This window comes from Gorilla gorilla, chromosome 4, assembly GCF_029281585.2.
Source record: "Gorilla gorilla gorilla isolate KB3781 chromosome 4, NHGRI_mGorGor1-v2.1_pri, whole genome shotgun sequence".
Classification (NCBI taxonomy): Eukaryota; Metazoa; Chordata; class Mammalia; order Primates; family Hominidae; genus Gorilla; species Gorilla gorilla.
The window spans coordinates 87745984-87763861 of NC_073228.2; the positions used below are offsets into that span (position 1 = coordinate 87745984).

The 17878-nt window shown below is 36.5% G+C and overlaps 1 protein-coding gene across 2 annotated transcripts in view; it reads right to left on the reverse strand.

The window, feature by feature from the left end:
• Positions 1-17878, reverse strand: part of HAPLN1 (hyaluronan and proteoglycan link protein 1) — an 82912-nt gene that overhangs the window by 31251 nt on the left and 33783 nt on the right. For both annotated transcript variants that reach the window (XM_019028627.4, XM_063706658.1), the window contains exon 2: positions 4003-4128. In XM_019028627.4, coding sequence (XP_018884172.1) covers positions 4003-4102 — 100 coding nt within the window. In that variant the 5' untranslated portion in view covers positions 4103-4128. The remainder of the gene's footprint in view (positions 1-4002; positions 4129-17878) is intronic.

Consider the following 17878-nt stretch of genomic DNA (forward strand, 5'->3'; position numbering starts at 1 on the left):
AGGAGAATCGCTTGAACCTGGGAGGCAGAGGTTGCAGTGAGCCAAGACTGAGCCATTGTACTCCAGCCTGGGTGAGAGAGCAAGACTCCGTCTCAAAAAAATAAAAATAAATAAAAATTAAAGTAATAATATGAATGGGGACATTTTAAATTGTGAAATTAAAGAAGGCAAAGAAAAGAACTTATAAAATGTTTACTTTATTAGAATTAAGGTGATGATATGTTCTGTTAACAAATGTACTTTGAAAAGCATGAATTTTTTTGACCAGTATTTGTAGTCTGTTTTCTATTTAAAAATCAATTTTCCATAACAGGGAGGAAGCAATAAACATAATAATAACAACCACCTGGATAAGTATCGGCTGTTGGGAACCAGGCACTGTACTAAGCACTTTCCACATATTATTTAATTCTCACAAAGCTCTATTGAATAAGCAGGCATTAGGTCTGATTTTACAGATGGGGTAACTGGGATTTGGAGAGATTAAGTAAATTTTCCAAGGTCTAAGCTAGTTAGTGGCATTACAGGAAAGACTGAAACTTGTCATCAGAAGACCTCTGCTTGAACACCAAATGCAGGAAGCACTGACTCTGACCTTGGTAAGGTCAAGTAGTTACATGTTCATCTATTCTGCTTTGTATATTGGTTAATAGGCAAATGGTCATAAAATTTCTCTGTTATCTGTAAATGTCTTCTAAAAAGTTGTATTTTAAAGAGTGTATTCATCATCTCTAAAATTCTACGGTAGTTGAAAGGTTACACAAAAGTTTTTGGACCTGATACAAATATTATAAATATTATTCTTTCTGTGTGATTTGATACTCCACGTAAAACTCTTCCTAATGGTCTCAAGTTTCAAAGGATTTAAAAGTAAAGTAAAGTAGCCACATTGTGACATGAGGAACAAAATCCATTAGTTTAGTGTATAGAGAGGATATTAACAGTGGCCCCTCTTCCTGTAGAAGTATTTGAGAACATAATTATTGCCTACATTGAGGACAATATGTTATATACAAGCTAATATCTTAATTGCATATTTTTAGTAGACTTTGTGGACAAATGAAGTTTGCTTTCCTGTACGATCAAATTATTTCAATGAAAAATTAAAGGAAATGGATTAGTGTGTGTGAAATTTTTATCTAAAGCTAAGTCTTTTTCCATGGGAAGCTGGGAGAGATTTCTTTCTCATTACCAGAGAAATGTTTTTCACTAGAAACACCTTGCATAGGGGTCTACACTTGCTATTTTCTTTCCTGGCCATCTGCCTTTTTACCTTTGTTTTTTTTTTTTTTTTGTGATGGAGTCTTGCTCTGTTGCCCAGGCTGGAGTGCAGTGGCACCATCTCGGCTCACTGCAACCTCCGCTTCCCGGGTTCAGGCAATTCTCCTGCCTCAGCCTCCTGAGTAGCTGGGATTACAGGCGCCTGCCACCAAGCCCAGCTAATTTTTTGTATTTTTAGTAGAGACGGGGTTTCACCATGTTGATCAGGCTGGTCTCAAACCCCTGACCTCGTGATCCACCCGCCTCGGCCTCCCAAAGCGCTGGGATTATAGGTATGAGCCACCGTGCCCGGCTTTCTTTCTTTCTTTCTTTTTTAATATCCAGATTAAACTTTTTGTGTGTGTGTCTATACCTCTATAAAACCTCCCACAACAAAATTATGAGGAGGCCTTCAGAAAAACAATTAGCTAACCCATACACATGGAACTCAAAAATGTATCATTAAAATGTTGAGCTTCTGCATCAAGGCAGCCAACAAAAATTTGAGGCTGATTTGCACAATTTTCCCAATGTTGTTCAGACCTTGGGAACTTGGAGTGCAAAAATAGAAATCTAATCAAAAATAGGAGAGAGTAATGATATTTTTACAGCAACGTGAATTTTCAACTATTTTCCATCACTAACAGAAGCTCATACTGCTTATCAGTACCATTCAAGAATCTGAGATTGAGATAGCTAATTTAATCATCTGACTAAATTCTTCAAAAAATTTGTGAGGATTTCAGCTCCCTAAAATTCCTTCTGGGCTATGCTTGATAAATAAAAGTTTTAAATATAAGAAAATATGCAGTATTTCAAGTAAGTAATGAAGCAAGTAAGTAACCTGCTTTGTTGATTCTTGTGCTACCTGATTTATTTTTGCATTATAAAAAACAGCTGGAATTATGGAAGGTCACTTGGAAGCAGTTTCTCTGAAGGACTATGGGATTTGGAAATTCAATCTGAATGCTATCACAAAAAAATTGTTGGGAAAAAAGTAATGAGAACAGGTATTTCGTTTATGGGCATAACGTCATAATCCTATGACCCAAATCACATTTCAGCATTAAATTTCCACAAGCCAAATATAGTTCTATTACTTGAAAGCTCTTTAGCAACTCTTCGAGGCAAGCCTGCACTTTCTAAGAATATGAATTTACAATTAAAATGAAGTGGACTATCAAGCCTTTTTAAAAATGTGGACAGTGTATGCAAATAATCTGGGTAATCCTGATACTCTGGGTCAGAAATCCCCTTGCACTAAGTTTCAACAGAGGAGATGGGAATGGAAAGGCTGGAGTAACAGAAGTTTTCCTTCCTGAGATAACTTGAGTCTGACTTATAGGAGTAATTTTTCAAATGTTAGTACATTTTAAAAATACTATTCTCATACTCTGAGTGCAAATTTCATTAAATGGTTTGTACACAATTCATAATACAACTTTGGTATCTGTCATCTAATAACTTGAAACCATGGCTTAAGTTTCTATTGCATTGGATATAAAACTGGTATTATTAATAACGACTAGGTATTACTATTTTGGCTGAATTGAATTCTGTCACTAGAATTCTGTCACTAGAAGGTAAAAGGGTATTATTCCTCATTAGAAATCTCTATGTGTAAATATCATATGGTCTTTGGGAAACAGCTCTGATTCTACTATATATTACAGAAACAGCTGAGTCAGCAGCTTGCAGAGTAAAATGTATGATTACAATTTCTTTTCTCAGTTCAACAGAGAAAAAAATAAAGCTGTTGGAAGCAAACAAAACTAAAAGAGATGTGTCTAAAATAGCTAGACATAGACAAATTCAGAATTTTATTTTGGTAGTCATAATACGTACAGGAAAATACTTCTAGACAGATTTACACTATCATTTGACCTTCACAAGTCATACTTTTCACAGTGAATGCAGTTTACTGAGGCTACGCTTTTGACCTTGAAGATGTAACTTAGAGTTTTATGTCTCTTAGCAAACTTATCATGCCTCTGGTACCCCAATGGAGTTTATCTAAAATTATCATCATCTGCTTAAACTGTTAAGTTCTATAATTCCTTTTTTAATTATTCAGCATCCAAGGGCAAGGAGAGAACTGTTCCTCTTATTGCATAAGTTCAGCTTTCTTAATGCAGGATGTCCCTCATCTGAAGCTGGGACTGAGGAAATAGCTGCATTGTACTGCAGCCTCAAATCCTGCTACAGCTCTCAGGCTTAGGAATCAGTTGAGCTGAACAGAAATGTGCAGGGGCAATGTATTGGTCTATAGGAGCTAAAGCTTAACTGAAGCAGATTATAATAGGGTAAACTACTCTTTCCTGGACAATAGCTTGTCTAATTTTCATTCTATTTATATTGTTTCTCTTAATGATTAAACAGTTACTCTAACAGAATGACCTTATATCCTAAGTTTTACTTCCTATTTTCTCTCTCTGACTTGCATTTAAATGAACTTTGTGGCCTCCATTTTACTTGAAGATAGCAACTGCCCTTAACAGCCTTGAACGATTACACCAACTCACTGCAGCTGGACATTCTTAAGCTACTCAACTTTAATTGTCCCCAATTCTTTACTGTAATGCAATAGTGTTCAAAAGCCAGGGAACACGTTCACCAATTAGCAGAAAGAGAAAGAAAAAGTCAATGCAGCAGAACTAAAATTAAGAAACACTAGCCCAGCATCTCAACTCTAAGCAACTTAAAATTAATTAGGCTTTGATAAGAGAAGCTGTGTTTCCTTACCTTGGATGTGAATAACTCTGTCATGATCCAGAGTATAGTTGTCTGAAAGATGATCAGCCCAGCAGATTGAAATCAGCACCAGAAGAAGTAGACTCTTCATCTTTATAGCCCAAAGAATCTTCTTCACTGCGAGAGCATCACATACAAAGAGGCTTGTGAGATTTGGAACCCTTTGGAGTGTTGCACTGCACAACTTATTACCGCCTTATCATCATAGAATGGGTCTGTAAAAATATTTAACCCAATCTGTTCAGAAAGTTACTGTAGCTGCCTTTAAGAGCCGAAGACGGCAGCTTTGAACAATTCCTGCTACCATCATGTAGCCAGAGTCCAAATAGTGTTTAACTCTATCTTTGCAGAATTGTAAATCTAGAAATTTAAAACACTGTAGTTTTGATAGAGAATTATAGCAAGTAACAAAGAGATGTGGCAAAAACATAAACACTCTTAAAAAAATGTAAGCCTCTGAATTTGCAACATAAGTTAATAAAACAGCAATGTGTTATGTCTGTATATGAGTATTTATCACTTGGTCTAATTAGAAACTGAATCTAAAGCCAGGGCAAATAATATTTGCATGAAACTTGACATCATCATTCATTTTACATGTGGCTTCCTAAGAAGGTTAGACTTGCTTGTTCCAAATAGAAAAGAGGACAAAAAAAAAAAAAAAAGTGCCCGATTAAGCAGAAGCAGCACATTTGTTACAGATTCACTTACCATCTTACATACTGCTTGGGTCTATGGTGAATAGTTGAAAATTATGAACAAACTAGGTTAGAGTTGTGCACGCTATCACTGCAGTCATCCTGATTGATTTTTCATTCATTTCGACCTAAAATGCTGACGCACCAACTTAGAGTGCCAGGTAGGGTCTCTGCAGTCAGCGGATCCACGGCTGCAGGGAACGTCCCTGCCAGCCTCCCAGGGCAATTAGGCAAATGAAAAGCTGAAACAGACAGGGAGGCACAGATCTGGTCCTAAGTGAAAAAGGCAGAGCCATCACTTGCCTGTCCTTTATTGAAAGACCAATGTGATAAAAGGGGACATAACCTCTTCCCTCCCAAAAGTTTATCATTGGAAGAACCAAAAGTGATTCTAAGTGATACGAACCTTATAACCTTTGCAGTATTTGCCAGGCAAGGATTTCAGTGGAGCTTCTCGGTTTTAATATGGAAGCTGACACGAAAATTAACAAGGACCTTCTATTTCTCTCATGCACACAGCAGCCTTGACAATACTGGCTATTTTTAAAACTGAAATTGCACAGTACTGGCTTCTCACACTAATTTGTTTTTTCCAAGAAAGCCTGACTCCCTGGGATACTTATTAAAGAGCTCTGAGTCTGTTCCTGGAGGTCCTTGTAGGAGAGCCTCTACTCCAGAACCTAATTCACTTATTCACAGAAGGTCCCCAAGTCTCTTCTGAGACTGAAACACGTCTCTGTATTTTCCCCTGTGAAGATGTGCACTACTGTGATGCTGATGGCTTTAGTCTTTCACGTTTGCTTTAAATCTTTTCTTTTTCTTCATTATATCACATAAAGAAGATGGTAAATAAGCAAACAAATTGTGAAATTTATTTGTCAAGGAAACCAAGAATGTTAGCTTCAAAATTCTACCTGATTTACTAGTCTTATTTTCGGAAGTTCACTTCCTTGTTCCTCTGAGAACTTTTTTGAAATGCTTATTTTTGTTGTTGTTGTTGGTTGTTTGTAGTCACTAACTTTTGTCCACAAAATTACAGTTTAAAATATTACCTATTTTCAGCCCAGGATTGTGCTTTGGGTGAACAAATATAAAGGTGGCCTTTTGGAATTTGGAATATAATTGAGATAACTGTAAACACAAATATGAAACAACAGACAAACAGTACCAGAGTTCTGATATGCTCTCTGCTTGTTTACAGGAATCAGAGAAGGGGCCTTGTGGAGGAGAGAGTATAAAGAAGGTGTATAATTTAACAATCAAACACAGGAGACATTCTAGATGAGGAGTCAAGATGAGCAAAGGTGGAGAGTTTGCTAAATTAATGTTCACGTTAGTGTGGTCATGCATAGTGTAATTTATAGGGAGCTGTATATGATACACACACTAGGTTAGAGTTGTTCATCCTACCACTGCAGCCATCTTGAATTTCATTCGTCTTAAAAATATATGACACATCTATCTATGTATCTCCTTTAATTCCATACCATAGTATTTAAAATTATACTACTAAGGGTTCATTCCAATGTGTTAAAGTACTGACTATCCAACAACCTAATTTAAAATTGTAAACATCTTGAGTGCTTGTGAGGGAGTATGGGGAATAAACAATGATAAAAACACCTTTCATGGAATGTCTACTGTTTGCCAGCACTATAAGCAGCATTTTGTCTGCAATGGCTCATGGATTCCTTAGAACAATAATGTGAGACAAATATTTCCACTTCTTGGGATACAGACAGTAATCTTGCTGGAAGGTACACATCTAGTAAGTGGCAAAGTCTGTATTTGCCTTCAAGCAAATTTAATTTGTTATTTCTTTTGTTGCCTTTTTAAATTCAAGCTCTTTAACTTACAACTATGATCTTAAGACTTTGACTTGTGTTATATATGAATATAAACATTTTTCCCAAGACTTACATATTGAGAAGGCAGTCAGGTGGTATTTTTCTTAACATGATTTGCCCTGCCTCATTAATTATATCACTCCAGTACCATGAACAAAGTCTTGGTGGTTCACATGTGTGCACACATACACAGATACGCACACATACACAGAGATACGCACACACAGAAAGATAGATACATACCATCTTTGAAAAATTCAAGTATATTGGACATCTGCAGTAATTTGTGATTAGAGGCCTCTATCAGTGAATACTTTAGAGTACCCTGTGCTGGATTCAAAACAATCCAGGGAGGTGAGAATGGAAATTATCTTTGTTACTCTGGTAAGCACAACAACCATCTCACCAGTAGACATGAAACTAGAAAAGTATACTTTAGGGTCACAGTCTTCAGGTGTCTGAGCAATAAGCTATATAAAACAAGGTGCTGCACACCAGACTGAGGTCATTGAGGTCAAGGGCTGTGCCACGGGTCTAAGTGCTGGTCCCAGTAGAAAAGGACACCTCAGACATAGTAGGTGGTCATGTGAGTAAATAAATCTGAGTCCTGCTTGTTTGCATTTTGTAATCATGCCTCCTCTCAATGTCTAGGTATGTTAGGTAAAAGTTTGCAGTTTTTGATATGAGCTAAAATTTAGACAATCGGGGAGACTTTTCCACAACCAGCTATTATCAACTCCTGAATTAGTGCTCTCAGTTCATCTGCAATTCACACATTGAAGGTCTCTTTTCACAGCCTTACAAATCTTAATGCTCGATCATCCAGCTTCACGATGAATCCAAACTGAAATGTCTATGTTCATAGTCAAAGACAGATGATAGGAATGTAATTTTACAGTCCCGCTTTGTTGACAATTGAAGCATGATTTGGAAGCAATATACCTTATCCAATGTGAAAGAGTAATAGTTTGATAGAAATGCAGATATACTAATATCAACAGTCTAATACCAAGATGGTCAACTGCTATTTCTTAAGTGTCTACTACATTATCATTATCATATTAGGCAATGGGGAGATCAAACCAAGTGAAAGGCATGTGTGCTACTTCATGTGCCTTGAGAGCTAACACTACATATTTCCTGAACTGCCATTTCTCAGAACAACTCAATTGAGGTAAATATGTTGTTAGACACATTTTACAGCTCTAGAAGTGGAGTCTTAGGGTGGTGAGGTACCCAGCATGTACAACAAGGAGCTGGTAGTCTGGGCAGTGTGACCCCAGAGAAGCATTCCCAACTACCGTTATCATTGTCGTGGGTCCCCTGGTGAGTGCTGTCGGCTCTCTCTTAGCCAGTCTTGCAACTCCTTTAATGCTTCATGCAAGCTGGAATTTTCCTTGTCATATTGCATAGTTCTGTGAAGTTCAAGCTACCAAGTCAGCTAAAAAGCTTTTCTGATGCCATGGACTGGATGTCCAGCCAAGACCTTTCCATTGTGGTGAGCTTTCAGTCTGGACATGGGCAGCCTATTGTTCCTTTAGCCTGGGCCTGATCCTTTGGCAACCTGACAAACTGGGAAAAATCATAGACCAGAAGGAAGAAAAGTGAGCTCTATTCCAGGTCTCACAACCAGTACAACAGGTCTCAATTTCTTCACCTACAAAATAGAAATAATGACAATGTCTCCCTGGTTTGAAAGTATTCTTGAACAAGTATACAAATCACAAACACTAAGGTATTGTTATTAAATTGGGAAGGACTGCCTCAAACTTGATTGATCGTTATGGATAAATGTAAGAAAAATAGTGAATCAAGGACATCTCCATCTCAGAGACAGATGAAATCCTCCCATAAATCTGCTATTTGGAATGAGTTCAGGAGTCACTTCCCAGCAGCAGCAGCACTTGGAAACTGTTAGAGAATGGAAATTCTTGGGCCCCTGATACACTGAATCAGAAACTCTGGGGTATGGGGCCCAGCCATCGATACTTAGCAGTCTCCTTCCCCCTCAGTGATCCTGATGCATGCTCAAATTTGAGACCCACTGGGCTAAGTTTTTAAGATTACTGGGCGTTCTTCTTCTGGGTGTGGGTTTGAGCTTCTGAGACTTCCCTATTCTTGGAAATAACACCATGCTTATGTTCATTTTTCCTCTCTACTTTTCCTCATCTTCCTTTTTATCTATAGTTTGTGTGTGTGTGTGTGTGTGTGTGTGTGTGTGTGTTTTAATTAAAAATGTTACTTTAAAACACTGAAAATGAATGCATATAACATATTAGTTATTTTCTAAAAATAATAGGCAGATGGGTATTTTCCTTTTATTTTACAAACTCTTTATATTGTTGCTACATTTATAAGAATCAAGGCGAAAAATGTACAATCAGAAAGATTCTCATCCACAAATGGTTAACAATTTAAACAATATATTTGTCATTATAAAAGATGATTTGCCTTGGTTTATTTTCTGTAAGGTTACGATAGTTGTCATTTTACTGACGGTCTAGGAAATATCTAACACTGGCTGTGGACTTTAGATGATTTCAGCAGGACTGGCAGTGCAGGTCCCTCAAAGCATCACTCTGGGTCCACTGCTCTTCTCTGAAGCCAATACGACTGCCCTTATGGGCTCAATTATCGATGGGTGGAAAGTGGGTAGAAATGCATTAGAAAACAGGAAGAAGATATAAGGGGATTGTAAGAGAGGTGAAATACAGAGGAAGAAAAGGCCACTCAAAAATAAGAGGAAGGGCAATAAAAAAGTAGCAAATGAATAATAAATGGTGAATATTTGGCATACTGCCTCTAAGTTTAAAGAAATAAAATGTCACCACAAAATGGATACTGAACTATAGTTCTCAGATCCAAGAATTTCTTAACATGGCTTCTCTAAGAACAATATTTGTTATGGAGTTTAATATCAAGTTTTTCTTGCAAAGATTTGGCAGGGTATGGAGAAAAAGATCCAGTGGCAGAAACAGAAATGAGCAAGTCAGCCATAGACTTCCCAGTTTTTTATGGGAGCAATATATACCACCATATTTGAGTGATATAAGGACATATATTTCAGTTTAATATTTATTAGGCTTGCCAATGCCTGCAGTTACTGTTAAAGGAATCTCTAAGAATACCTTAGCCACTTACATACAAACTGCTTAGATTTAGAGCAAATCATTTAAAATGACTGCTTTTTGGAGTATCACTTAGCTGTAGATGTTTCTACAGTTTACCTGTGGTTTCTTTTCTAATTAAAGATCTCAGAAATCTCAATCATGAATTTGTACCATGCATATAAAACATGGGAGGCTGAACCTAGGATCCTCATGTCTCAGAAACCTGCATTCTTAAATTTACGAAAAATTTATATTCCTTTTTCTCCTCGATGTTTTGAAATCAGCCTATTTCTATCCTGTTTTCCCCTAACTTTTCTATTCTCTTTCTAACCTTTCTCTGTTTTACTTTCTTGCTTTTGTTTATCCATTCATCACCTCCAAATCTTTCTGACCCACTCTTACATAATTTATTCTTTTCCCTTTTCCCTATATTTCATATTTATTACATTATATGATATTTGACGTGGTCATAGGATTACTTATCATCGAACCAGGCACAGAGTAAGCAGGATAACTACTTACAACTATACTAGGAAAACAGTAACATGTAAATTGGAGCTATCCTGGATAGATGGGGAAATATGGCAATGGGTACAATGGAGGAAAGGTAGAATTTAGTTTCATTTCTTTATCTACCACTTTTTAGCTGTGTGACCCATGAAGAAGTGATTCAACTGCTTTAGGGTCAAGTATTTTTTATCTGTCAATTAAAAGAGTTGACGTCAAATGTCCAAGCTCTATGTTAGTTGTTATTATTATGATTTAATGTTTTCTTACTGGAGATATCAGATCGTCTCTTCTACTTATGTTGCATTTTAGGACTGTCCTCATCAGCAAATAAATTCATGGATTTTTAAAGGGATAATATCAATAATGCTTGTTTAAGTAGCAATTCAATTTACTTACTGTTTTTGGCTGTTGCTGTTTGCTAGCTCTCTCTCTCAGACAATATTGACAGGGTTTGAGACAAACTCAGCAACCTTTCACCTAATCGAAGTGCATTTGCTCAGGCTGCTCACTGGCCCCTTAGAACCTGCTTTAGATAATGCCTGAGATGGGGGTTAGACTTCTCCAAAACCAGCTTTTTAAGTGGATTCTGAAGTAGTTTTGTTTATTTATTGATTTTCTAAAACAAATATAAAAGGCCTATCTGAGCAAAAGCACATGTCGTATTTTGTGTTTATAATGTTCATGTCTACAGCCTTTAATGAAATATTTAGGGTATATGGGGAAAGCAGTACATATATATACTAATAAATGCAGGGACCACATATTTCTTGCCTCTGAGTAACTAAAAGTCTGGAATACCTATAGATAGTATTTAGCATGTTTCTGTAGGTACTCTCACTATCTACTAAAAAATTTTTCAGTTACATGAGATTTCATATACGTTTTTATGGGCATGTGTTCCATAATTAATAGTCTGTTTCTGGACCAGATAGTTGAGGAAGTCAATAAATAAATATTAAGCAATACATTTTGATGATGATGGTGACATTAAAAGGAAATAAACCTCTTATCTTCCCCTGTGTTTATCTTTGGAAAACTGATCCTATTTTTTATGCCCTAAAATCATAATTTTATCATAGAACACTAAAAGCTAGACAACCAATACGAATATTATGTTGTGATGCTATTGAAAATGCAGCCTTCATAGGCTGCAGAAGAAAACATCTATATTCTATCATTATACATAAAGATCATCAAAAATAAAATCACCTCATGAACAATTATTAAAAGACAATTAAATCTGTCAGAATATAAGTAAGCAGTACTGCCACTTCTCAGGCTAACTCATAATTTATTTGTGGTTTAATATGCTAAATGCTGCCATGGTATATTGGCTTTATAAGAAATACTCTTTAATGGGTATGCTTGTTAGACATACTCATATAGGAAAGACATTTTATAGATTCACTCATTCTTGATTCTATGATCAAAAATCTGAGTAGCATCAATAACAAAGCATTGTATTAAATAATATAAAATTAGACCTTTAAAATATTTCCTTAATGTATAAAATCGAATGACTCATTATTATGATCAGTAATAGTAAATGAATTTTGAATATTGACAAGGAATTTGGCACTAAATTAAGAACTCTACAAAGGTATACATGACTTATTCCCTAGTGAATTGGAATTTAAATAGAAGGAACCTAAACGGAGGCATTTTAAAGCGATCAGAAGGCCCCTTGTAACCAATTATGTATAATTTTGTCTGAAACATTCTAAAGGAATGTTCTGGGAATTATCAACAGCTTAGATTGCTATCTCATTGTTTCTTATCAAGCACAAATAAAAAATGGACAAAAACAAATAAAACAACTCATTTAAAATTACATTTTTACATCATTTTATTTTAATTAATTAAGTAAATAATTATTTTTTTTTGAGACAAGGTCTGTCTGTCACCAAGGCTGGAGTGCAGTGGTGAGATCATGTCTCACTGCAACCTCAGCCTCCTGGGCTCAAGTGATTCTTCCACCTCAGCTCGCCAAGTAGCTGGGACCACAGGCACATGCCACCACATCAGGATAATTTTCTGACTTTTTGTAGAGAGGAGGTCTCCCTATTTGCCCATGCCATACATCTTTTGAAATATATAGAATAACTCTCCCCTTCATATTATAATGTACAAATAAAATTAAGAATTTTTAGGAAATTCAGAATTGGTCAGGCGTGGTGGAAGAAATTTAGAATTTAGAATTTTTAGGGCTGCTTTTAAATGTAGGTTATATAAAAATGAGTTTAGACCCTTGTGCTCATATGCACACAACTAAATGAATACAAACCTCCTAGTTACAGGTTTTATAATTTGAAACAAGAGTTTTTAAAATAAGATTTCTAGCACTAGGGTTTATATGGGTGGGAAATTGATCATTACATCAGTTTCAACTAAATGCATTTGAAAGTGTTTCTAATTGAGCCAGCGAAACAATATTTTAAGATTCCATTTAATTAAAATTTTTAATCTCTTTAGAAGTTCAAAATTTCAACAGCTGTCAGTTAAACATTTCATTAACATTGGATCTAAAAATACAACTGCAAAACATCTACATGACAGCTTTGGTGCCACCACAAATATGTAAAAAGTTTTCTACAAATTGCAAAAACACTAAGCTCACCACTGCATCCCATGAGTCATTCTAAAGTAGTTAATGAACAAGAATCAGGCAACTCACAGATATTTTAAAAAGTCACCAGACTGAGAAGGCATAGAAAGATTTTTAAATATGTTTCAATTCTGATTTTGTACAACATACAATGAAAAGTTTTATGATCATTGATTTACTGTGGTACCTAGTTATACTAAGTCATAATAAAAATAAAAATAATATATTAATGGTTTTTAGCAGCAGAAACTTCTGTTCTCTCCAATGCACTTCATGCAGTCAGTCCTCATCTCTGTTGGCTGAGTCTTTTCAGGTATCTTCCAAGATCCTTAAGAAAGTTTCCTATTTGTCCCCATCCTACGTCAAAACATGACCTCATCAGAATTCAGTTCATTGGTATATAAGCAACAAAGTGTGTTCCAGCCAAAAGGGCTGTGTCTACACAGCTCAAAAAAGGGAAAATACAATATCTTCCAATTAATTTAGCAAATATTGACAGCTAAGCTCATTAAATTGAGTTTCCAAATTGGTTTTGTGATGCAGGATATAGCCCAATAATTCATCCTAATAGGTTTTTAAATTATAATGATCTTTGAAGGTGTTTTTAAGCTTTTAAAACTAAATAATTCTCATTTACAACTTCTTTGGCTCAGGAATTTGTTCATCCTGAAAACACATAAAATCATTTAATCAACTTTCTTTATAGGCATGGAATCTTAGCTAGAAACTACTGCTGTAGACTTCAAAAATATCTACATAATTTGTAGCTTTCTTTTATGAAGAACAAAAGATTTTAAAACTTTTAAATAAGTATCAAAGCTTGCCATTGACTCAGAACGAAATAAATATACATGAGTAAAATACATAACAATATGGGCACTATTGTCCTAAGAATGAGGGAAGCTGGATATAAAAAGTCTCAGGTTTTACATTATTCTAAATACTACAAAATTACCAGCTCCACGTCTCTCTCACAGATCTTCCCTTTCAACCTGGGCTCCAAATTCCCATCATTACAGTTACCAGTACAAAGTTCCCTAAGGTTGTTTCCATTTCAAACGTGATCATGTTTTTGTGAAGTATTATGGTAGTGAGGGCAGTGTAGAGGTGGCAGAGTTCCTGGGTGAGTACTAACAAAGTTAAGAGGAAACGAGCAGCTACGAAAAACTAAGCTTCTCTCTTCCATAATTTTCACAGAAAGCAATGGTAGTGCCATGAGCAATTACATAAAAGACTGGAATTGTCATCAGTGTTGGGCAAATGACAGTTGAGGATAATGTGCCTACAGTTGAGGATAGTGTGACCTTTGAATAATCTCTTATACCTCGTTAACTTTAGCAGGTACACAGACACATTTAGATCTGGATGATGAAGTGTAATCCTAAAAATACAGAACCTGGAAAGCAAGGGAAGTGGTGACACTGTGCACTTCTTCAAAAAGGAACTGCTATCTAAAAATTGTAGAAAAACCTCACATACACAGCTGCCAGTCATCACTCTCAGAGGTTAGTAATAACTGCACACCTCAAAGTAAGTCTTAGTGAGCACAGTACTGCAAATACTGAGAGAATACTGACCATATAAATGTCATGGGAAATAGAATGTAGATCTGAGATGGACTTCTAAAAGTGTACATTCTCAGTAGGCAATTGTTTAAAAAACAGGGCCCCTACTGCTGAGAAGCAAACAGAAAAGAACAAGAGCAAAACAAAGAGGGAGAAGCAGACTGCGGGGAGGAGGAGGGGGCAGAAGGAGGAGGAAGATAGCAACTGAAAAGAGGCCAAGGAGTAGTGTTCTTTAGTGGTAATGAACATCTGCGAAGAGACCAGCAGCCCCTGAGAATGGGAGCAATGACTTGAAGGATAAGCATTACAATAGGGAAAAACAACACCAGATAGGCTAAGTGAACAATCTGAGCATATCCAAAGAGAGAAATTCCAGCCTTACATATCTCAGGGGCACCTAAATTATGTACTGTGCCAAATGAAGCTGTCATTCAAACAATTATCCATTGAGAATCCACCTTATACCAGGCAAGTAGAAATAAGGCTCAGCTTCAGATCCCAAAGCAGGTACCCTCAAGATAGGCTGGGAATCAATATAAAAGAACAGGGTGGGAAGTGCATATAGGCATACTCAGGATACTATTGGAAAAAGAAGAGGGGCACTCCAGCATGCAGTCGGAATGGTGCCCACTAATACTGTGCAGAGTGACAGGCTTGGCAGGCACCTAACCCAGCCTGGCTGGCAGGATATAGAAATGGTTTCAGAAAGGTGATCGTTCAGCTGGGCTGAAAGACAAAGAGGAGATAGAGAAGAGGGGAAAGGATATTGCTGCTTAATCATATGAACTGTGAGGGAGCTTGGCGGGCTTGTGTGACTACATGGAGCTCGTGTAGTTGGAGAGTGGGGTGATCATAGTAGAGTGGCTGGAGGTGAGATTGGACAGGGAGTCAGGGGCAAGACAAAAAGGCCTTGAACATAAAATTAATGAGAACTTTCCCTAGTGCAATCAGGCATTCTAACCAGTGCCACATCACTGCAGGTTACTAACTTTATCTTTACACACCTCATAAGAAGATATAACTGTGTACAAAGTACACAGTACAAAGAGGGATCTTCTCAATCTGACATGCATACTCTGTTTACTAGGGAAGATGCATGTAGAACACACTTTTAAAGACTTCCAATTTTTTATAGAAATAAAATAGAAAGATTTCAAAATACAATGGGTTAGCCTTTAGCTATTGGATTCTCACTCATTCTTTAGTAAGGGCAGATTAACATAGCTATTGTTATTAATTCAATGATCAGTGTAATCATTTCTACATTTAATATTAATACATTTTCATAATTGGTTATATCAAAAGATTGTCAAGCCACATACTTTAAAATGGTACTGGAAAAATGGCATGGGATTTGATAGCAGAATCCAGCTCATTGTCTGCATGTGTAACTACTAGAATGCAAGCTCCAGGAGGGTAGAAACTATGTTTACCACTATGTCCTCTGACACACTGTAGAAGCTCAGGGATGCTATGTATGCCTCTGTGGCTTTGCACTGCACACTGCAGGATAAATGGAAGCCCCCAGAATTGTACAGTATACAACCTGCACAACCGTATGCTGCAGACTTCTAGATATTGTTCAGTATACAACCTGTAAAACTATATGCTGCAAACTTCTAGATATTAGACATCTCACACACACACACACAACTTATTGAATAAATCATCACATTTCGTACAACTGTAAAAAAATCATTTGATTCTCAAACTATTAATGAAGCATCTAAAACATTTTGACCCCATGCTAATGTTACAAAAGTGTAAACTTCCTGAGGACAAGGACCATATTTTATTAGTCTTTATACTCCTTGATTTATTGGTCCTTCTAATCTTGAGTTTTCGTGAGTGTTCAATGAATGAATAAGGAGATTGGCGTTTGTGTAGTTCTAAACATAGCTGTACATGAGGGTGAACTAGAGGTAACTGGAGTTGTCTGAAGTAGTTACTAAGGGAACTCAGTTACTCCATTATTGGAGTTGATTGGTGTGACCTTTTCTCTCTTGTCGGTGCCTCAATCTGAACTTGTCAAGGGCAAATCTTCCACATATGTGCCGCTTATTTGAAGAGAATAACGTACTCTGATACAAAAGGACCATTTTTGGCCAAGAGCATATGACTATTTATACTTTCTTGCAAGTATTTCCACACAAGTTCTTGAAGTCCATTTGTAGGAGAACATAAAGCATATGCGCTTTTGATTTTCACCATCATTTCCTACTCCATTTCTCTACCCTGGCACACTGGAGATTATTTGAAATTGTACTATCACCAATGACGGAGCCAAAACAACAATTAGAGATATAAAATGTAGCCAAAAAAAAAAAAAGAAAGGAAAGGAAAGGTCAAGACTTGAGGTCAAATTACCGATCTCATTTCTTCCTACTTGCTAATTTAAAATTTGCCTAAGAATTGTGCCCTTTGATCCACTCCTGGCATAATTAACCTACCTGTCTTAAAAAGAGAAAATTATGACAGGTAAAACAACGAAACAGCTGTTGCTAGAGGTGAAAAGGTAGAAGAGGGAACAAGACCAGCCTGTCAAATAGAATCAGTTCTAGTGAGGCTTTCTGAATTCTGCTTGTCCTTTCTTGCCAGGCTTATGGAAACTTCCTTTGGTTTGGCTGAGAGACAAAGTTAGTGAAATCCACATATGTTCATTCTTATCTTAGTTGGCAATAGTGATAGCAACAATAAAGTAAGAAGGATCAATGTCGCTAAACTTCAGATAGTATGTTCTAGTGATGAATTAATTCAGAGACAGCCATGCCACCTTTTCATTCTGCTAATGCTGACTAAAATTGTAATACATCAAATTCAACACAAACGCACACACATATCTCATCCCCTTCATTGTATAGCGCCCAGCACCTGCCGCCCACCTGCCATTTTGGAGGCAGCAAGTGAATTTAGAAAAGTTCTCTAAATCTGCACTGCTGGGCCAATGCGTGGTAGTAGACAGTACAGCAGGTGGGGTGCAAAGTGACAGAAAACAAAAGAAGGTCACTTAAATTTCAGGGAGTTCAAGAGCTGGATAAGGTTTATTTCCTCTACATCTGGAAGGGTGTGTTGTTTTCCCATTCCTGAATTTCAAGGAAAGAATTTTTATTCTGTAAAAATGCCATTGCTAAAAATAAACAACAATAACAGAAGTTAATAGGTGGAACTGGCTGTTTGGAAGTGAAGGTGACAGGTATTTTGGAATATAAAACAAAAGGAAATGCACTCAAAAATTACGAAATATGTAAAACAAAACTGATATAAGGAAGAGCAAGTGGTATTTATAAAGCAAACCTCTCCCCAAAATCCACAGGAAATCAGGAAAAGAAAATGATTCATTTAATTTCAGTGCTGGTGTAGTCAAAATCAATTTTTAAAAACTGCAAAAAATGGCAAATTTTCTCTCAGTATATAGTGAATGGCCTAAGGACACATCTGCCGTTCCTCTCATGGAGGAGAATACAGTAGTCTTCAGTTACGAACCTCTTGACCACAATTTGCATTTTCTAGTGATAGTTTAGGAAGGTCTTTT